At 56.8% G+C, this 22,231-nt stretch overlaps 1 protein-coding gene across 5 annotated transcripts in view; it reads left to right on the forward strand.

Annotated features, from left to right (window-relative positions):
- LOC134908936 (cytochrome P450 2K6-like) overlaps window positions 1-22,231 on the forward strand; it is a 90,770-nt gene that overhangs the window by 36,147 nt on the left and 32,392 nt on the right. For all 5 annotated transcript variants that reach the window (XM_063915199.1, XM_063915195.1, XM_063915197.1 and 2 more), the window contains exon 5: window positions 21,421-21,570. In XM_063915199.1, coding sequence (XP_063771269.1) covers window positions 21,421-21,570 — 150 coding nt within the window. The remainder of the gene's footprint in view (window positions 1-21,420; window positions 21,571-22,231) is intronic.

Below are 22,231 nucleotides of genomic sequence, written 5' to 3' on the forward strand. Positions count from 1 at the left end.
AAGGGGACTATATGGTGTCCCTGGACATCAAGGATTACCTACATGTCCAAATTTGCCCTTCTCAACAAGGGTACCTATGGTTCGTGGTACAGAACTGTCAATATCAGTTTCTGACGCTGCCGTTGAATTATCCACGGCACCCCGGGCCTTTACCAAGGTAATGGCCGAAAAGATGACTCTCTTCAAAAGAAAAGGGCATCTTAATTATCCCTTACTTGGACGATATCCTGAAAAGGGAAAGGTCCAGAGAACAGTTGGAGGTCGGAATAGCACTATCTAAAGTAGTTCTACGACAGCACGAGTGGATTCTAAATATTCCAAAAATCGCAGCGTTTTTCCGACGATACGTCTGCTGTTCCTAGGAATGATTCTGGGCATAGTCCAGAAAAAGGTGTTTCTCCTGGAGGAGAAAGCCAGGGAGTTATCCGAACTAGTCAGAAACCTCCTAAAACCAGGCCAAGTATCAGTGCATCAATGCACAGGAGTCCTGGGAAAAATGGTGGCTTCTTACGAAGCAATTCCATTCGGCAGATCTCACGCAAAAAATTTTCAGGGGGATTTGCTGGACGAATGGTCCGGATCGCATCTTCAGATGCATCAGCAGATAATCCTGTCTCCAAGGACAAGGGTGTCTCTTCTGTGGGGGTTGCAGAGTGCTCATCTTCTAGAGGACAGCACATTCAGCATTCAGGACTGTGTTCTGGTGACCACGGATGCCAGCCTGAGAGGCTGGGAAGCAGTCACACAGGGAAGAAATTTCCAAGGAGTGTGATCAAGTCTGGAGACTTTTTCTCCACATGAATATACTAGAGCTAAGAGCAATTTACAATGCTCTGAGCCTAGGAAGACCTCTGCTTCAAAGTCAGTCGGTGCTGATCTGGTCGGACATCATCATGGCAGTCGCCCACGTAAACAGACGGGGCGGCACAAGAAGCAGGAGGGCAATGACAGCAAGAACTTCTCGCTGAGCGAAAAATCATGTGATAACACTGTCAGCAGTGTTCATTCCGGGAGTGGAAAACTGAATTTCCTCAGCAGGAATGAATTCCACTCGGAAAAGTGGGAACTTCATCTGGAAGTTTCCACATGATTGTAAACCGTTGGGAAAGACCAAAGGTGGTCATAAGATGGCGTCTCACCTGAAGCGCCAGGTCAAGAGACCCTCAGGCAATAGCTGGGTCGCTCTGGTAACACCGTGGGTGTACCAGTCGGGTATGTGTTCCCTCCTCTGCCTCTCATACCCAGGGTATTGAGAATTATAGGAAGGAGAGGAGTAAGAATTATACTCGTGGCTCCGGTTTGGCCAAGAAGGACTTGGTAACCGGAACTTCAAGAGATAAGAAGGGTCTTGATTCAGCAAGAATCATGTCTGTTCCAAGACTTACCGCAGCTGCGTTGACGCAGGGGCGGGTGAACGCCGGATCCTAAGGGAAAAAGGCATTCCGGAAGAGGTCATCCCTACCCTGGTCAGAGCCAGGAAGGAGGTGACCGCACAACATTATCACAGTTTAGGTGAAAATATGTTCCATGGTGTGAGGCCAGGAAGGCTCCACGGAAGAATTTCAACTAGGTTAATTCCTATATTTCCTGCAAACAGGAGTGTCTATGGGCCTCAAATTGGGGTCCATTAAGGTTCAAATTTCGGCCTGTCGATTTTCTTCCAGAAAGAATTGGCTTCAGTTCCTGAAGTCCAGAAGTTTGTTAAGGGAGTACTGCATTTACAACCCCTTTTGATGTCTCCAGTGGCACTGGGGGATCTCAACGTAGTTTTGGGGATTCCAAAAATCACATTGGTTTAAACCACTCAAATCTGTGGATTTGATATATCTCACATGGAAAGTGACCATGATGTTGGCCCTGGCCTCGGCCAGGCGAGTGTCAAAATTGGCGGCTTTGTCTCACAAAGCCATATCTGATTGTCCATTCGGACAGAGCAAAGCTGCGGACTCGTCCCCAGTTTATCCCTAAGGTGGTGTCAGCGTTGCACCTGAACCAGCTTATTGTGGTACCTGCGGCTACTAGGGACTTGGAGGACTCCAAGTTGCTGGATGTTGTCAGGGCCCTGAAAATATAGTTTTCCAGGTCGGCTGGAGTCAGGAAATCTGACTTGCTGTTTTATCCTGTAGGCACCCAACAAGCTGGGTGCCCCTGCTTTTAAGCAGACTATTGCTCGTTGGATTTGTAGTACAATTCAGCTTGCACATTCTGTGGCAGGCTTGCCACAGCCAAAAATATGTAAATGCCCATTCCACAAGGAAGGTGGGCTCATCTTGGGCGGCTGCCCGAGGGGTCTCGGCTTTACAACTTTGCCGAGCGGCTACGTGGTCGGGGGAGAACACGTTTGTAAAATCCTACAAATTTGATACCCTGGCTAAGGAGGACCTGGAGTTCTCTCATTCGGTGCTGCAGAGTCATCCGCACTCTCCCGCCCGTTTGGGAGCTTTGGTATAATCCCCATGGTCCTTTCAGGAACCCCAGCATCCACTAGGACGATAGAGAAAATAAGAATTTACTTACCGATAATTCTATTTCTCGGAGTCCGTAGTGGATGCTGGGCGCCCATCCCAAGTGCGGATTATCTGCAATACTTGTACATAGTTATTGTTAACTAAATCGGGTTATTGTTGTAGTGAGCCATCTTTCAGAGGCTCTTCTGTTTTCATACTGTTAACTGGGTTCAGATCACAGGTTGTACAGTGTGATTGGTGTGGCTAGTATGAGTCTTACCCGGGATTCAAAATCCTTCCTTATTATGTACGCTCGTCCGGGCACAGTATCCTAACTGAGGCTTGGAGGAGGGTCATAGGGGGAGGAGCCAGTGCACACCACCTGATCCTAAAGCTTAACTTTTGTGCCCTGTCTCCTGCGGAGCCGCTATTCCCCATGGTCCTTTCAGGAACCCCAGCATCCACTACGGACTCCGAGAAATAGAATTATCGGTAAGTAAATTCTTATTTTTCCGGTGGGGGGGGGGGGGGGCAGCTTGCTTGACTGTAGATATCTTCAGGTCCTGGAAATAGATTTCTTAGCTATCAATGGGATAAAAAACTAGAAAGTCCCACCTTTCATACGGTACTGGGGACATGGGGATCAGAGTTCAGGAGCCAGAGCAATCCTTAGACAAATATTTTAAACCGCATACCAGATGGGTGGAACTGGAGCAGGGACCAGCTGCTGAAAGGCTGATATCTCTGGTTCTGGGCATAGTGGAGACAAGCTGCAAGTGTCATCCAAAAGGGCAGAGTCCCAGCTTTTGGAATATACCCTCAGAAAAACTCTGTCAGAACCTGAGATATCTGGTTGGGAAGAGCAATTAACAGGCTGGGATGAGGATCGCTGCTTTGAAGTCAGATATCTCTAGTTCCACAGGGCCAATTTTCAATCTTTCCTGGTACCCCTGGAAAGAGGGGACCCTCAGCTATCAGCCTAGGGCCCTTATACTCCTGGGACCCTTGGGCAAGAGCCGATTGAGCCCATATGAAAAGACAGCCCTGGTGACATGGCTGTTAGACACTGATTGGCTGGTACTTTATCTCCATCCACTTTATCTCCGTTCAAGTCTTAATAAATAGACCCCACAACCATTTTAATAAAAGGTGATTCTCCAGGTTTGTTCTTTTTTGTTCCTTTTCTTCTGAGATAAATAAGAGTGGAATGACAGAAGAAATGGAGTTTTCTGATACTCTAGAGCAGATGTTCTTAAACGCGGTCCCCAAGGCACCCCAACGGTCCAGGTTTTAGGTATATTCATGGCTCAGAACACATGGTTAAATCATATTAACTGAGGAGTTAATTAAGTCACCTGCGGCCAAGTATGGCTAAACTTAAAACCTGGACCGTTGGTGCGCCTCGAGGACCACGTTTGAGAACCTCTGCTCTAGAATCATTACATACAATAAATAAATATGTAGACTCTTAAATTTTCTTAAAGGTAATTAAAGATACTTAAAGGTGAGTGCAAAATGCAACGCCACTGCAAGCAGTGTGGGTACATAGGCTGCACCGGGGTTGGTGACACTCGGTGCTGTACACAGTCCTCTCTCTTGCGCCTCTGGCCTAATGCTAAGTCATTTACTGCAATCTGGCACTTCCTCACAAGGAAGGAGCATGGCTTTACAGAAAGCCACTGTTAATGCCTACAGGGGCAAGGCCAACATTACCAGAGGAGATGCTGGGCTTCCCCTGGAAACTGGCTACACTACCAGCTCCTCTTCAGTGACAGAAGCGGGGCACTGTATGAGAATGTCACAGTGCAGCATCCAGATCCCTGTCACTGTTGAGGAGCCAGTATTTTTGTGTCGCCCTCTGGAAGGATGACACCTGGGTGCTGTGCCGCACCCGGTTGATGAGGGTCTGGGTCTCTCTGTTCTACCACAGAAGTGATGTACACCCAGGCCCATTGATACATATGTTAGTGGCATTTTCAGATACTCAGACTAGGAGATTGGTGCTGAACTTTGACACTGAAGCTTTTGCCATCTCAGGGTAGAGTAACGCTAAATTGGGGTGCAGTAGGTGGAAGGTAAAAAGCTGATAGCTGCTTCTTCTCTATGTCAGCAGCTAGAGCTCCATGTAAAGGTGCCCTCAGAAATTAAAGACACTGGATGAGTGAATTGATGTTTACAGTAAAAGGTGTCATAGCAGTGTAAAGAGTGGAGAAGTGGACCAGAGCAGCTAATTACTGTAACTCTGAGGTAGCATTTATCAAGTACATTCTGTAATCTGATATGTTGTAGCTGGTGGTTATGAGTATCTTTTCCATTGGTCCACTTCTCCACTGTTTTCATTGGTTGATAAACAAACTTCTTAGGGGATCTACTCATGAAGCAGTGAAAAGAGTGCTGAAGCTTCCCATGGCAACCAGTGTTGCAGTAACATTTATAAAGTGCATTCTATAAAAGTATACGTACAGATGGAGCCATGCTAATCGTGGCTCCATCTTGGACACGCCTGCCGCCGCGTCTGGGGACGCGCGCTTGTATGGGAGCGTCTCTGTGTGCTCCCGGCGTGACTAGGTGGACGGATCACCTAGTCATGCTGGGAACGCTGGTATGCGAGCGCAACTCCATCTGTAGCAGCTGATTGGTTGCCATGGGCTCACTCCGCCACACTTTTCACTGTTTCATGACTAGACCGCTTAGTGATTTGTAGTGTGTGCCTCCTAACCAAAGGAGCCTTTGATTCTCATTCTCACTCATCCTGGGCAAATCCTGATGCTAGCAGAAAATTGGAATTACAGAAGAATATACCCATCCAAAAATTATAGTTCATGTTGATCATTTAATGGATAAGAAATTAAGTATTAACAAACTAAAATACTGTAATAAGTTTTTGTAATGGAATTACCCTATTAAATATATTTTAAAAAAAACCTGATGTTTCATCCGTAATGAGGAGGTGATCAAATGACACACAGGAAATCAGTATTATATTGGAGTGTTCTTCTGGGTGCGCATGTGCTATGGATTTAGCCTTATACAAAGCACACATGCTGGGGGTGATTCCAAGTTGTTCGCTCGCTAGCTGCTTTTAGCAGCATTGCACATGCTAAGCCGCCGCCCTCTGGGAGTGTATCTTAGCTTAGCAGAATTGCGAACGAAAGATTAGCAGAATTGCGAATAGAAATTTCTTAGCAGTTTCTGAGTAGCTCCAGACCTACTCACAAATAGCGATCAGTTCAGTCAGTTTCGTACCTGGTTTGACGTCACACACACGCCCAGCGTTCGGCCAGCCACTCCCCCGTTTCTCCAGACACTCCGGCGTTTTTCCCTGAAACGCCTGCGTTTTTCCGCACACTCCCAGAAAACGGCCAGTTTCCGCCCAGAAACACCCACTTCTGGTCAATCACACTCCTATCAGCAGAGCGATGAAAAAACTTTGGTAGGCCGTGAGTAAAATACCAAACTTTTGTGCTCATTTACTTGGCGCAGGCACACTGCGTAAATTGCGCAAGCGCAGTTTGCGACTAATCGCTCCGTAGCGAAAAAAAATAACAAGCGAACAACTCGGAATGACCCCCGTTATACCATCATTGTATTCAGTGGCGGAACTAGCAAGCGGTGGGCCCAGGTGCGACAAAATGCTTTGACCCCCCCCCCATCCCATCCAAGTCCACCCCCTCACCCCTTGAGAGGATCTGGTGAGGGGGACCTGCTCAGGGCCAGAGAAATGGATACCTAGCAACAGTGCCGTAACTAGACATTTTAGCATTGTGTGCAAGAAACTGCATCGGAGCCCCACCCATGCATGCAAAATAGGGGCAGTGCGCGCCGTAGGCGCGCGCAAAAATACATAGTGGCGTGGCTTCGCAGGGAAGGGGTGTGGCCACAAAATAATACCAATTCCTAAAACGGTGCACAGTAGTCTCCATTCTTCAAATTACGCCGCACAGTAGCACCACTACACCAGGTAGAGACCCTTTTACACCTTACAGCGAACAGATTCCTCTATTTACACATTACGGCAGACAGCGTCCCCTTTTTACACATTACGGCAGACAGCGTCCCCCTTTTTATACATTACGGCAAACAGCGTCCCCTTGTTACACATAGCGGCAGACAGCGTGCCCTTGTTACACATAGCGGCAGACAGCGTGCCCTTGTTACACATAGCGGCAGACAGCGTGCCCTTGTTACACATAGCGGCAGACAGCGTGCCCTTGTTACACATAGCGGCAGACAGCGTGCCCTTGTTACACATAGCGGCAGACAGCGTGCCCTTGTTACACATAGCGGCAGACAGCGTGCCCTTGTTACACATAGCGGCAGACAGCGTGCCCTTGTTACACATAGCGGCAGACAGCGTACACTTTTTACACAACGGCAGACATTGTCCCCCTTTTTACACATTACGGCAGACAGCGTGCCCTTGTTACACATTACGGCAGACAGCGTGCCCTTGTTACACATTACGGCAGACAGCGTGCCCTTGTTACACAGTACGGCAGACAGCGTGCCCTTGTTACACAGTACGGCAGACAGCGTGCCCTTGTTACACAGTACGGCAGACAGCGTGCCCTTGTTACACAGTACGGCAGACAGCGTGCCCTTGTTACACAGTACGGCAGACAGCGTGCCCTTGTTACACAGTACGGCAGACAGCGTGCCCTTGTTACACAGTACGGCAGACAGCGTGCCCTTGTTACACAGTACGGCAGACAGCGTGCCCTTGTTACACAGGACGGCAGACAGCGTGCCCTTGTTACACAGTACGGCAGACAGCGTGCCCTTGTTACACAGGACGGCAGACAGCGTGCCCTTGTTACACAGTACGGCAGACAGCGTGCCCTTGTTACACAGGACGGCAGACAGCGTGCCCTTGTTACACAGGACGGCAGACAGCGTGCCCTTGTTACACAGGACGGCAGACAGCGTGCCCTTGTTACACAGGACGGCAGACAGCGTGCCCTTGTTACACAGGACGGCAGACAGCGTGCCCTTGTTACACAGGACGGCAGACAGCGTGCCCTTGTTACACAGGACGGCAGACAGCGTGCCCTTGTTACACAGGACGGCAGACAGCGTGCCCTTGTTACACAGGACGGCAGACAGCGTGCCCTTGTTACACAGGACGGCAGACAGCGTGCCCTTGTTACACAGGACGGCAGACAGCGTGCCCTTGTTACACAGGACGGCAGACAGCGTGCCCTTGTTACACAGGACGGCAGACAGCGTGCCCTTGTTACACAGGACGGCAGACAGCGTGCCCTTGTTACACAGGACGGCAGACAGCGTGCCCTTGTTACACAGGACGGCAGACAGCGTGCCCTTGTTACACCAGGACGGCAGACAGCGTGCCCTTGTTACACAGGACGGCAGACAGCGTGCCCTTGTTACACAGGACGGCAGACAGCGTGCCCTTGTTACACAGGACGGCAGACAGCGTGCCCTTGTTACACAGGACGGCAGACAGCGTGCCCTTGTTACACAGGACGGCAGACAGCGTGCCCTTGTTACACAGGACGGCAGACAGCGTGCCCTTGTTACACAGGACGGCAGACAGCGTGCCCTTGTTACACAGGACGGCAGACAGCGTGCCCTTGTTACACAGGACGGCAGACAGCGTGCCCTTGTTACACAGGACGGCAGACAGCGTGCCCTTGTTACACAGGACGGCAGACAGCGTGCCCTTGTTACACAGGACGGCAGACAGCGTGGCCCTTGTTACACAGGACGGCAGACAGCGTGCCCTTGTTACACAGGACGGCAGACAGCGTGCCCTTGTTACACAGGACGGCAGACAGCGTGCCCTTGTTACACAGGACGGCAGACAGCGTGCCCTTGTTACACAGGACGGCAGACAGCGTGCCCTTGTTACACAGGACGGCAGACAGCGTGCCCTTGTTACACAGGACGGCAGACAGCGTGCCCTTGTTACACAGGACGGCAGACAGCGTGCCCTTGTTACACAGGACGGCAGACAGCGTGCCCTTGTTACACAGGACGGCAGACAGCGTGCCCTTGTTACACAGGACGGCAGACAGCGTGCCCTTGTTACACAGGACGGCAGACAGCGTGCCCTTGTTACACAGGACGGCAGACAGCGTGCCCTTGTTACACAGGACGGCAGACAGCGTGCCCTTGTTACACAGGACGGCAGACAGCGTGCCCTTGTTACACAGGACGGCAGACAGCGTGCCCTTGTTACACAGGACGGCAGACAGCGTGCCCTTGTTACACAGGACGGCAGACAGCGTGCCCTTGTTACACAGGACGGCAGACAGCGTGCCCTTGTTACACAGGACGGCAGACAGCGTGCCCTTGTTACACAGGACGGCAGACAGCGTGCCCTTGTTACACAGGACGGCAGACAGCGTGCCCTTGTTACACAGGACGGCAGACAGCGTGCCCTTGTTACACAGGACGGCAGACAGCGTGCCCTTGTTACACAGGACGGCAGACAGCGTGCCCTTGTTACACAGGACGGCAGACAGCGTGCCCTTGTTACACAGGACGGCAGACAGCGTGCCCTTGTTACACAGGACGGCAGACAGCGTGCCCTTGTTACACAGGACGGCAGACAGCGTGCCCTTGTTACACAGGACGGCAGACAGCGTGCCCTTGTTACACAGGACGGCAGACAGCGTGCCCTTGTTACACAGGACGGCAGACAGCGTGCCCTTGTTACACAGGACGGCAGACAGCGTGCCCCTTGTTACACAGGACGGCAGACAGCGTGCCCTTGTTACACAGGACGGCAGACAGCGTGCCCTTGTTACACAGGACGGCAGACAGCGTGCCCTTGTTACACAGGACGGCAGACAGCGTGCCCTTGTTACACAGGACGGCAGACAGCGTGCCCTTGTTACACAGGACGGCAGACAGCGTGCCCTTGTTACACAGGACGGCAGACAGCGTGCCCTTGTTACACAGGACGGCAGACAGCGTGCCCTTGTTACACAGGACGGCAGACAGCGTGCCCTTGTTACAAGGACGGCAGACAGCGTGCCCTTGTTACACAGGACGGCAGACAGCGTGCCCTTGTTACACAGGACGGCAGACAGCGTGCCCTTGTTACACAGGACGGCAGACAGCGTGCCCTTGTTACACAGGACGGCAGACAGCGTGCCCTTGTTACACAGGACGGCAGACAGCGTGCCCTTGTTACACAGGACGGCAGACAGCGTGCCCTTGTTACACAGGACGGCAGACAGCGTGCCCTTGTTACACAGGACGGCAGACAGCGTGCCCTTGTTACACAGGACGGCAGACAGCGTGCCCTTGTTACACAGGACGGCAGACAGCGTGCCCTTGTTACACAGGACGGCAGACAGCGTGCCCTTGTTACACAGGACGGCAGACAGCGTGCCCTTGTTACACAGGACGGCAGACAGCGTGCCCTTGTTACACAGGACGGCAGACAGCGTGCCCTTGTTACACAGGACGGCAGACAGCGTGCCCTTGTTACACAGGACGGCAGACAGCGTGCCCTTGTTACACAGGACGGCAGACAGCGTGCCCTTGTTACACAGGACGGCAGACAGCGTGCCCTTGTTACACAGGACGGCAGACAGCGTGCCCTTGTTACACAGGACGGCAGACAGCGTGCCCTTGTTACACAGGACGGCAGACAGCGTGCCCTTGTTACACAGGACGGCAGACAGCGTGCCCTTGTTACACAGGACGGCAGACAGCGTGCCCTTGTTACACAGGACGGCAGACAGCGTGCCCTTGTTACACAGGACGGCAGACAGCGTGCCCTTGTTACACAGGACGGCAGACAGCGTGCCCTTGTTACACAGGACGGCAGACAGCGTGCCCTTGTTACACAGGACGGCAGACAGCGTGCCCTTGTTACACAGGACGGCAGACAGCGTGCCCTTGTTACACAGGACGGCAGACAGCGTGCCCTTGTTACACAGGACGGCAGACAGCGTGCCCTTGTTACACAGGACGGCAGACAGCGTGCCCTTGTTACACAGGACGGCAGACAGCGTGCCCTTGTTACACAGGACGGCAGACAGCGTGCCCTTGTTACACAGGACGGCAGACAGCGTGCCCTTGTTACACAGGACGGCAGACAGCGTGCCCTTGTTACACAGGACGGCAGACAGCGTGCCCTTGTTACACAGGACGGCAGACAGCGTGCCCTTGTTACACAGGACGGCAGACAGCGTGCCCTTGTTACACAGGACGGCAGACAGCGTGCCCTTGTTACACAGGACGGCAGACAGCGTGCCCTTGTTACACAGGACGGCAGACAGCGTGCCCTTGTTACACAGGACGGCAGACAGCGTGCCCTTGTTACACAGGACGGCAGACAGCGTGCCCTTGTTACACAGGACGGCAGACAGCGTGCCCTTGTTACACAGGACGGCAGACAGCGTGCCCTTGTTACACAGGACGGCAGACAGCGTGCCCTTGTTACACAGGACGGCAGACAGCGTGCCCTTGTTACACAGGACGGCAGACAGCGTGCCCTTGTTACACAGGACGGCAGACAGCGTGCCCTTGTTACACAGGACGGCAGACAGCGTGCCCTTGTTACACAGGACGGCAGACAGCGTGCCCTTGTTACACAGGACGGCAGACAGCGTGCCCTTGTTACACAGGACGGCAGACAGCGTGCCCTTGTTACACAGGACGGCAGACAGCGTGCCCTTGTTACACAGGACGGCAGACAGCGTGCCCTTGTTACACAGGACGGCAGACAGCGTGCCCTTGTTACACAGGACGGCAGACAGCGTGCCCTTGTTACACAGGACGGCAGACAGCGTGCCCTTGTTACACAGGACGGCAGACAGCGTGCCCTTGTTACACAGGACGGCAGACAGCGTGCCCTTGTTACACAGGACGGCAGACAGCGTGCCCTTGTTACACAGGACGGCAGACAGCGTGCCCTTGTTACACAGGACGGCAGACAGCGTGCCCTTGTTACACAGGACGGCAGACAGCGTGCCCTTGTTACACAGGACGGCAGACAGCGTGCCCTTGTTACACAGGACGGCAGACAGCGTGCCCTTGTTACACAGGACGGCAGACAGCGTGCCCTTGTTACACAGGACGGCAGACAGCGTGCCCTTGTTACACAGGACGGCAGACAGCGTGCCCTTGTTACACAGGACGGCAGACAGCGTGCCCTTGTTACACAGGACGGCAGACAGCGTGCCCTTGTTACACAGGACGGCAGACAGCGTGCCCTTGTTACACAGGACGGCAGACAGCGTGCCCTTGTTACACAGGACGGCAGACAGCGTGCCCTTGTTACACAGGACGGCAGACAGCGTGCCCTTGTTACACAGGACGGCAGACAGCGTGCCCTTGTTACACAGGACGGCAGACAGCGTGCCCTTGTTACACAGGACGGCAGACAGCGTGCCCTTGTTACACAGGACGGCAGACAGCGTGCCCTTGTTACACAGGACGGCAGACAGCGTGCCCTTGTTACACAGGACGGCAGACAGCGTGCCCTTGTTACACAGGACGGCAGACAGCGTGCCCTTGTTACACAGGACGGCAGACAGCGTGCCCTTGTTACACAGGACGGCAGACAGCGTGCCCTTGTTACACAGGACGGCAGACAGCGTGCCCTTGTTACACAGGACGGCAGACAGCGTGCCCTTGTTACACAGGACGGCAGACAGCGTGCCCTTGTTACACAGGACGGCAGACAGCGTGCCCTTGTTACACAGGACGGCAGACAGCGTGCCCTTGTTACACAGGACGGCAGACAGCGTGCCCTTGTTACACAGGACGGCAGACAGCGTGCCCTTGTTACACAGGACGGCAGACAGCGTGCCCTTGTTACACAGGACGGCAGACAGCGTGCCCTTGTTACACAGGACGGCAGACAGCGTGCCCTTGTTACACAGGACGGCAGACAGCGTGCCCTTGTTACACAGGACGGCAGACAGCGTGCCCTTGTTACACAGGACGGCAGACAGCGTGCCCTTGTTACACAGGACGGCAGACAGCGTGCCCTTGTTACACAGGACGGCAGACAGCGTGCCCTTGTTACACAGGACGGCAGACAGCGTGCCCTTGTTACACAGGACGGCAGACAGCGTGCCCTTGTTACACAGGACGGCAGACAGCGTGCCCTTGTTACACAGGACGGCAGACAGCGTGCCCTTGTTACACAGGACGGCAGACAGCGTGCCCTTGTTACACAGGACGGCAGACAGCGTGCCCTTGTTACACAGGACGGCAGACAGCGTGCCCTTGTTACACAGGACGGCAGACAGCGTGCCCTTGTTACACAGGACGGCAGACAGCGTGCCCTTGTTACACAGGACGGCAGACAGCGTGCCCTTGTTACACAGGACGGCAGACAGCGTGCCCTTGTTACACAGGACGGCAGACAGCGTGCCCTTGTTACACAGGACGGCAGACAGCGTGCCCTTGTTACACAGGACGGCAGACAGCGTGCCCTTGTTACACAGGACGGCAGACAGCGTGCCCTTGTTACACAGGACGGCAGACAGCGTGCCCTTGTTACACAGGACGGCAGACAGCGTGCCCTTGTTACACAGGACGGCAGACAGCGTGCCCTTGTTACACAGGACGGCAGACAGCGTGCCCTTGTTACACAGGACGGCAGACAGCGTGCCCTTGTTACACAGGACGGCAGACAGCGTGCCCTTGTTACACAGGACGGCAGACAGCGTGCCCTTGTTACACAGGACGGCAGACAGCGTGCCCTTGTTACACAGGACGGCAGACAGCGTGCCCTTGTTACACAGGACGGCAGACAGCGTGCCCTTGTTACACAGGACGGCAGACAGCGTGCCCTTGTTACACAGGACGGCAGACAGCGTGCCCTTGTTACACAGGACGGCAGACAGCGTGCCCTTGTTACACAGGACGGCAGACAGCGTGCCCTTGTTACACAGGACGGCAGACAGCGTGCCCTTGTTACACAGGACGGCAGACAGCGTGCCCTTGTTACACAGGGCGGCAGACAGCGTGCGCAGACAGCGTGCCCTTGTTACACAGGACGGCAGACAGCGTGCCCTTGTTACACAGGGACGGCAGACAGCGTGCCCTTGTTACACAGGGCGGCAGACAGCGTGCCCTTGTTACACAGGGCGGCAGACAGCGTGCCCTTGTTACACAGGGCGGCAGACAGCGTGCCCTTGTTACACAGGGCGGCAGACAGCGTGCCCTTGTTACACAGGGCGGCAGACAGCGTGCCCTTGTTACACAGGGCGGCAGACAGCGTGCCCTTGTTACACAGGGCGGCAGACAGCGTGCCCTTGTTACACAGGGCGGCAGACAGCGTGCCCTTGTTACACAGGGCGGCAGACAGCGTGCCCTTGTTACACAGGGCGGCAGACAGCGTGCCCTTGTTACACAGGGCGGCAGACAGCGTGCCCTTGTTACACAGGGCGGCAGACAGCGTGCCCTTGTTACACAGGGCGGCAGACAGCGTGCCCTTGTTACACAGGGCGGCAGACAGCGTGCCCTTGTTACACAGGGCGGCAGACAGCGTGCCCTTGTTACACAGGGCGGCAGACAGCGTGCCCTTGTTACACAGGGCGGCAGACAGCGTGCCCTTGTTACACAGGGCGGCAGACAGCGTGCCCTTGTTACACAGGGCGGCAGACAGCGTGCCCTTGTTACACAGGGCGGCAGACAGCGTGCCCTTGTTACACAGGGCGGCAGACAGCGTGCCCTTGTTACACAGGGCGGCAGACAGCGTGCCCTTGTTACACAGGGCGGCAGACAGCGTGCCCTTGTTACACAGGGCGGCAGACAGCGTGCCCTTGTTACACAGGGCGGCAGACAGCGTGCCCTTGTTACACAGGGCGGCAGACAGCGTGCCCTTGTTACACAGGGCGGCAGACAGCGTGCCCTTGTTACACAGGGCGGCAGACAGCGTGCCCTTGTTACACAGGGCGGCAGACAGCGTGCCCTTGTTACACAGGGCGGCAGACAGCGTGCCCTTGTTACACAGGGCGGCAGACAGCGTGCCCTTGTTACACAGGGCGGCAGACAGCGTGCCCTTGTTACACAGGGCGGCAGACAGCGTGCCCTTGTTACACAGGGCGGCAGACAGCGTGCCCTTGTTACACAGGGCGGCAGACAGCGTGCCCTTGTTACACAGGGCGGCAGACAGCGTGCCCTTGTTACACAGGGCGGCAGACAGCGTGCCCTTGTTACACAGGGCGGCAGACAGCGTGCCCTTGTTACACAGGGCGGCAGACAGCGTGCCCTTGTTACACAGGGCGGCAGACAGCGTGCCCTTGTTACACAGGGCGGCAGACAGCGTGCCCTTGTTACACAGGGCGGCAGACAGCGTGCCCTTGTTACACAGGGCGGCAGACAGCGTGCCCTTGTTACACAGGGCGGCAGACAGCGTGCCCTTGTTACACAGGGCGGCAGACAGCGTGCCCTTGTTACACAGGGCGGCAGACAGCGTGCCCTTGTTACACAGGGCGGCAGACAGCGTGCCCTTGTTACACAGGGCGGCAGACAGCGTGCCCTTGTTACACAGGGCGGCAGACAGCGTGCCCTTGTTACACAGGGCGGCAGACAGCGTGCCCTTGTTACACAGGGCGGCAGACAGCGTGCCCTTGTTACACAGGGCGGCAGACAGCGTGCCCTTGTTACACAGGGCGGCAGACAGCGTGCCCTTGTTACACAGGGCGGCAGACAGCGTGCCCTTGTTACACAGGGCGGCAGACAGCGTGCCCTTGTTACACAGGGCGGCAGACAGCGTGCCCTTGTTACACAGGGCGGCAGACAGCGTGCCCTTGTTACACAGGGCGGCAGACAGCGTGCCCTTGTTACACAGGGCGGCAGACAGCGTGCCCTTGTTACACAGGGCGGCAGACAGCGTGCCCTTGTTACACAGGGCGGCAGACAGCGTGCCCTTGTTACACAGGGCGGCAGACAGCGTGCCCTTGTTACACAGGGCGGCAGACAGCGTGCCCTTGTTACACAGGGCGGCAGACAGCGTGCCCTTGTTACACAGGGCGGCAGACAGCGTGCCCTTGTTACACAGGGCGGCAGACAGCGTGCCCTTGTTACACAGGGCGGCAGACAGCGTGCCCTTGTTACACAGGGCGGCAGACAGCGTGCCCTTGTTACACAGGGCGGCAGACAGCGTGCCCTTGTTACACAGGGCGGCAGACAGCGTGCCCTTGTTACACAGGGCGGCAGACAGCGTGCCCTTGTTACACAGGGCGGCAGACAGCGTGCCCTTGTTACACAGGGCGGCAGACAGCGTGCCCTTGTTACACAGGGCGGCAGACAGCGTGCCCTTGTTACACAGGGCGGCAGACAGCGTGCCCTTGTTACACAGGGCGGCAGACAGCGTGCCCTTGTTACACAGGGCGGCAGACAGCGTGCCCTTGTTACACAGGGCGGCAGACAGCGTGCCCTTGTTACACAGGGCGGCAGACAGCGTGCCCTTGTTACACAGGGCGGCAGACAGCGTGCCCTTGTTACACAGGGCGGCAGACAGCGTGCCCTTGTTACACAGGGCGGCAGACAGCGTGCCCTTGTTACACAGGGCGGCAGACAGCGTGCCCTTGTTACACAGGGCGGCAGACAGCGTGCCCTTGTTACACAGGGCGGCAGACAGCGTGCCCTTGTTACACAGGGCGGCAGACAGCGTGCCCTTGTTACACAGGGCGGCAGACAGCGTGCCCTTGTTACACAGGGCGGCAGACAGCGTGCCCTTGTTACACAGGGCGGCAGACAGCGTGCCCTTGTTACACAGGGCGGCAGACAGCGTGCCCTTGTTACACAGGGCGGCAGACAGCGTGCCCTTGTTACACAGGGCGGCAGACAGCGTGCCCTTGTTACACAGGGCGGCAGACAGCGTGCCCTTGTTACACAGGGCGGCAGACAGCGTGCCCTTGTTACACAGGGCGGCAGACAGCGTGCCCTTGTTACACAGGGCGGCAGACAGCGTGCCCTTGTTACACAGGGCGGCAGACAGCGTGCCCTTGTTACACAGGGCGGCAGACAGCGTGCCCTTGTTACACAGGGCGGCAGACAGCGTGCCCTTGTTACACAGGGCGGCAGACAGCGTGCCCTTGTTACACAGGGCGGCAGACAGCGTGCCCTTGTTACACAGGGCGGCAGACAGCGTGCCCTTGTTACACAGGGCGGCAGACAGCGTGCCCTTGTTACACAGGGCGGCAGACAGCGTGCCCTTGTTACACAGGGCGGCAGACAGCGTGCCCTTGTTACACAGGGCGGCAGACAGCGTGCCCTTGTTACACAGGGCGGCAGACAGCGTGCCCTTGTTACACAGGGCGGCAGACAGCGTGCCCTTGTTACACAGGGCGGCAGACAGCGTGCCCTTGTTACACAGGGCGGCAGACAGCGTGCCCTTGTTACACAGGGCGGCAGACAGCGTGCCCTTGTTACACAGGGCGGCAGACAGCGTGCCCTTGTTACACAGGGCGGCAGACAGCGTGCCCTTGTTACACAGGGCGGCAGACAGCGTGCCCTTGTTACACAGGGCGGCAGACAGCGTGCCCTTGTTACACAGGGCGGCAGACAGCGTGCCCTTGTTACACAGGGCGGCAGACAGCGTGCCCTTGTTACACAGGGCGGCAGACAGCGTGCCCTTGTTACACAGGGCGGCAGACAGCGTGCCCTTGTTACACAGGGCGGCAGACAGCGTGCCCTTGTTACACAGGGCGGCAGACAGCGTGCCCTTGTTACACAGGGCGGCAGACAGCGTGCCCTTGTTACACAGGGCGGCAGACAGCGTGCCCTTGTTACACAGGGCGGCAGACAGCGTGCCCTTGTTACACAGGGCGGCAGACAGCGTGCCCTTGTTACACAGGGCGGCAGACAGCGTGCCCTTGTTACACAGGGCGGCAGACAGCGTGCCCTTGTTACACAGGGCGGCAGACAGCGTGCCCTTGTTACACAGGGCGGCAGACAGCGTGCCCTTGTTACACAGGGCGGCAGACAGCGTGCCCTTGTTACACAGGGCGGCAGACAGCGTGCCCTTGTTACACAGGGCGGCAGACAGCGTGCCCTTGTTACACAGGGCGGCAGACAGCGTGCCCTTGTTACACAGGGCGGCAGACAGCGTGCCCTTGTTACACAGGGCGGCAGACAGCGTGCCCTTGTTACACAGGGCGGCAGACAGCGTGCCCTTGTTACACAGGGCGGCAGACAGCGTGCCCTTGTTACACAGGGCGGCAGACAGCGTGCCCTTGTTACACAGGGCGGCAGACAGCGTGCCCTTGTTACACAGGGCGGCAGACAGCGTGCCCTTGTTACACAGGGCGGCAGACAGCGTGCCCTTGTTACACAGGGCGGCAGACAGCGTGCCCTTGTTACACAGGGCGGCAGACAGCGTGCCCTTGTTACACAGGGCGGCAGACAGCGTGCCCTTGTTACACAGGGCGGCAGACAGCGTGCCCTTGTTACACAGGGCGGCAGACAGCGTGCCCTTGTTACACAGGGCGGCAGACAGCGTGCCCTTGTTACACAGGGCGGCAGACAGCGTGCCCTTGTTACACAGGGCGGCAGACAGCGTGCCCTTGTTACACAGGGCGGCAGACAGCGTGCCCTTGTTACACAGGGCGGCAGACAGCGTGCCCTTGTTACACAGGGCGGCAGACAGCGTGCCCTTGTTACACAGGGCGGCAGACAGCGTGCCCTTGTTACACAGGGCGGCAGACAGCGTGCCCTTGTTACACAGGGCGGCAGACAGCGTGCCCTTGTTACACAGGGCGGCAGACAGCGTGCCCTTGTTACACAGGGCGGCAGACAGCGTGCCCTTGTTACACAGGGCGGCAGACAGCGTGCCCTTGTTACACAGGGCGGCAGACAGCGTGCCCTTGTTACACAGGGCGGCAGACAGCGTGCCCTTGTTACACAGGGCGGCAGACAGCGTGCCCTTGTTACACAGGGCGGCAGACAGCGTGCCCTTGTTACACAGGGCGGCAGACAGCGTGCCCTTGTTACACATTGCGGCAGGCAGTCCCAACAAATAGAGAGAGAGAGAGAGAGAGAAGAATCATACTTACCCTCTCCGCTGGCTCAGGCTCCTCGTGCAGCTTGACGATTCCCGGGCAGTAGACGAGGTGGAGGAGGGAGCCGCAGCAGCGCTGTGTTATTGGTGGAGGCTCTGTGCTGCTGCCCCTTTGCTTCACTATAGGCTGTTCTCGGAAGACAGCCTATAGTGAAGCAGAGGGGCAGCAGCAGCAGCGCCTCCACCAGTAACAAAGCGCTGCTGCGGCTCCCTCCTTCACCTCCGTCCTCCTCCTTCCCCCGTCCGTGCCGCTGCTCTTCTCCTCTGTGGGCGGCTGTGCGCTGCGGGCAGCGGTTGCCCGCAGCGCACAGCGGCATGTAATGAGTCAGTTTGACTCATTACATGCTTGGGCCCCTGGACAGAGGCGGGCCCCAGTGCAACGCACTGCTTGCCCTGCCGGTAGTTCCGCCTCTGATTGTATTACATACTGTATATGATCTGGCAATTATCAGTAATTATAGTTAACTAGGTGATTCATCGCGCCCTGCGGGCGCTCTTCACACCGTCGGTTGGGGCTACGCCCCGTTAACCCCTGCACGCCTTTGAACATACACAGGCCAGTAGATAGGTGGTCAAGAGGTGCTGCGGGTGGGGAAGGGGAGGGTGTGGTAGGTCCGCGAATGGGGGAAGGCAGAGCCGGATTAAGACCATGGGGGGCCCGGGGTGCTTTAGACAGTGGGGTCCCTATTGAAGAGAGGGGTGGGGGGTGCACCTATTAATGGGGCCTAATGCCCACCATGCGCCCTCGGGCCGGGAGGGCCCGACTATAAATGGCCACGGGCCGAGAGGGCCCGACTACATACCCACAGGCCGGGAGGGCCTGACTGTACCTACGGGCCTAGTGCCCGATCCCTGACGGTCTAGGGAGGAAAGGGGGGGTGAGTGAGAAACCACCTCACTGAGGCCTCACCTGGTCCGGGTCATCTTCCATCAGGAGCACGGCGTCTTCCGGCCTTTTCAGCGGGCACCGGAGCTCTTCTCCCTCCATCCGGCTGTTCACCGCTCTTCAGCGCGGCCTCCCTCTTCGGCTCTCGCTCGGTGTCTTCTGCGCTCTTCCGCGCGGTCGTCTTCTTCTGCTCCCGCCCGGCATCTGACGTCAGATGCCGTGGGCGGGGCCAATGACCCGGCGAGACAATCTGATAGGCCGGCGCCCCGCGAGCCATGATTTACTCGCGGACGGCGCCGGATTTGAACTCCCGCTGCCAGCGCTTCGGATTGGCTGGCAAAACGGCGCCAAGTTTGAAGCGCCGCTGCCCGTCGCCACTTCCAGTCTGGTGCAGGGAAACACCTGGTCCCTGCACCGGACACCCACCGCTTACTGACAGGCGCTGTCCTCTGCAGGGGACGCAGATCCCCTGCACCCTGGAGCTCTGATGTGCCCTGGAACACTGGTCACATCTCTACAGCACTACAGATCGGATCGGAAGAGAGATCCGATCTGTGGTGTGGCAGGGGGCCCTTTTGGAAAGGGGAGCCCGGGGATACGTATCCCCGGAACCCCCCCTTAATCCGGCTCTAGGGAAGGTGTGGGTGGGGGAGGGGGCCGGAGGTGCTGTGGTTGGAGGAGTGGCGGCTGCGGGGGTCCGGATACGCTGCGGGCAGGGGAGGGGTGTGATGCGGGTGTGGGTGATACGGATGGGGGAGGGGGTGGGAGTGCCGTGGGTGTTGGAGGGACGTGTGTGGGGGGTGGATGTGGTGGATGCTGTGGGTGGGAGGGGGCGTATGTGGTGGATGCTGTGGGTGTCGCGGGTGGGAGAGGGCCGGGTGGGGTGGAGCATGTGGGTGGGGAGAGCGGGGTATGGGGGGGGAGGTGCAGGGGTGCTACGGGTGGGGGAGGGGTGTGTGCCGTGGGTGGGGGACGGATGTCGTGGATGCTGCGGGTGGGGGAGGGGCTGGTGGGGTGTGGGTGTAGCGAGGAGGAGAGGTGGGTATGGGGGGAGGTGCTGTGGTGGATGGTGTGGGTTCGGCGGGTGGGGTGGATAAGGGGGTGCCGCGGGTGGGGTGGAGGGTGCGTGGGTGTAGGGGGGGGAGATGGGTGTAGGGGGGGGTACCGCGGGTGGGGGAGAGAGAGGGTGGGTTTTTTGGGTTGTGGGTGCTACTGGTGGGGGATGGATGTGGTGGGTGCCACGGGTGGGGGAGGGGGAGGGGGGGTTCTACAGGAGGGGGCGGGAGTGCTGCGGGTGGTGGAGGGGCGTGTGCCGCAGATGTGGTGGAAGCTGTGGGTGCCGCGGGTGGGGGAGGGGTGGGGGGTGCATCAGGTGGGGGTGGGGACGGGAGTGCAGTGGTTGGGTGAGGGGTGTGTGCCGCGGGTGGGGTGGATGCTGTGGTTACCGCGGGTGGGAGGGTGCCGCGGGCCATGTGGTGCGGGTAGGAGGGGGGCGTGAGCCTTGTTCCGTGGGTGGGAGGCTGATGTGTCGGATGCTGTGGGTGGAAGGAGGGCCGTGCGTCGCGGATGTGGTGGATGCTGTGGGTGCGGCGGGTGGGGGAGGGGCGGTGGGGGGCAGGGGGGGGAGAAGTGGGTATGGGGGTGGTGCGGGGGTGCCGCGGGTGGGGGAGGGGTGGGGGGTGCAGCAGGTGGGGGATGGGACGGGAGTGCAGTGGTTGGGTGAGGGGTGTGTGCCGCGGGTGGGGTGGATGCTTTGGGTACCACGGGTGGGAGGGTGCGGGGTGCCGCGGGCCGGTGCGGGTGAAGGGAGGGCCGTGCGCCGCGGGTGGGGTGAATGCTGTGGGAGGGGGGGCAGCACATTGGCATTCTCCTCCGGACTGTGCGGTGACGGCGAGTCCGGCTTACAGTACCCGCTCCCCGGCTGCAGGATCACCAGGGTACGTACAGGGAGTGTACGGGGAGGAGAGAGACAGGGCACTGGGCGGAGACGGGGCGGGGATGGGCGGACCGAGGGAGGGGACGCACAGAGTCACAGACTTAGGCTAATATATAGGAGATAATTAAAAATATTTCTTGATTCCACCCAGGAGTTATTTTCTCTAATGATGAGAACTGGAAGGTGATGAGACGGTTCACTCTCTCAACTCTACGAGATTTTGGGATGGGCAAGCAAACCATTGAAAACAGAATTACTGAAGAGAGTGAATATTTAGTGAAAAAGATCAACTCCTACCAAGGTCAGTGACTGCCTTAATTAGACCATTTCATCTTGTTCAATTCTTTGTTGCACCTTACGCTTTGTTGCTATAGAGACATATTTTATTGATGCTTTTAAAACCCATTCCAAGCGTTTAGTTCATTGGTTTTAAAACATGTTTTAGTATGTACCATGGCATTGTCAATGCAACACTCAATCAGATAGGCTATTAATGTATTTCCTATACTGTTCATCAAACCATATTTACATACTTTTTCCCCGCAAATATCTGTACATTAAGAGTCTATTCATTCGCAACATTAAGTGTCTATTCATGAAGCAGTGAAAAGTGTGGAGAAGTGAGCCAGTGGAGAAGTTGCCCATGGCGACCAATCAGTATTGAAGTAACATTTATAAATTGCATACTATACAATTGTACAGAGCAGCTGATTGGCTGCCATGGGCAACTTCACTGGCTCACTTCTCCACTCTTTTCACTGCTTCATGAATAGACACCCAAGTGAATAATTGTTGGGCAATGTGCATTGACAAAACATATCCCCTACATCCTTTAATAGAGGCAAATCGCTTGTGCTAAAAATCACTGCTCTCTCTTGAGTCTGGTAGTTAACCTCCCAATCCAGAAATTTCTGAACATCCATGAACAGTAAGCAACAATGATCAAACTGGATCTGCCAACG

This window comes from Pseudophryne corroboree, chromosome 4 (genome assembly GCF_028390025.1).
Source record: "Pseudophryne corroboree isolate aPseCor3 chromosome 4, aPseCor3.hap2, whole genome shotgun sequence".
NCBI lineage: Eukaryota > Metazoa > Chordata > Amphibia > Anura > Myobatrachidae > Pseudophryne > Pseudophryne corroboree.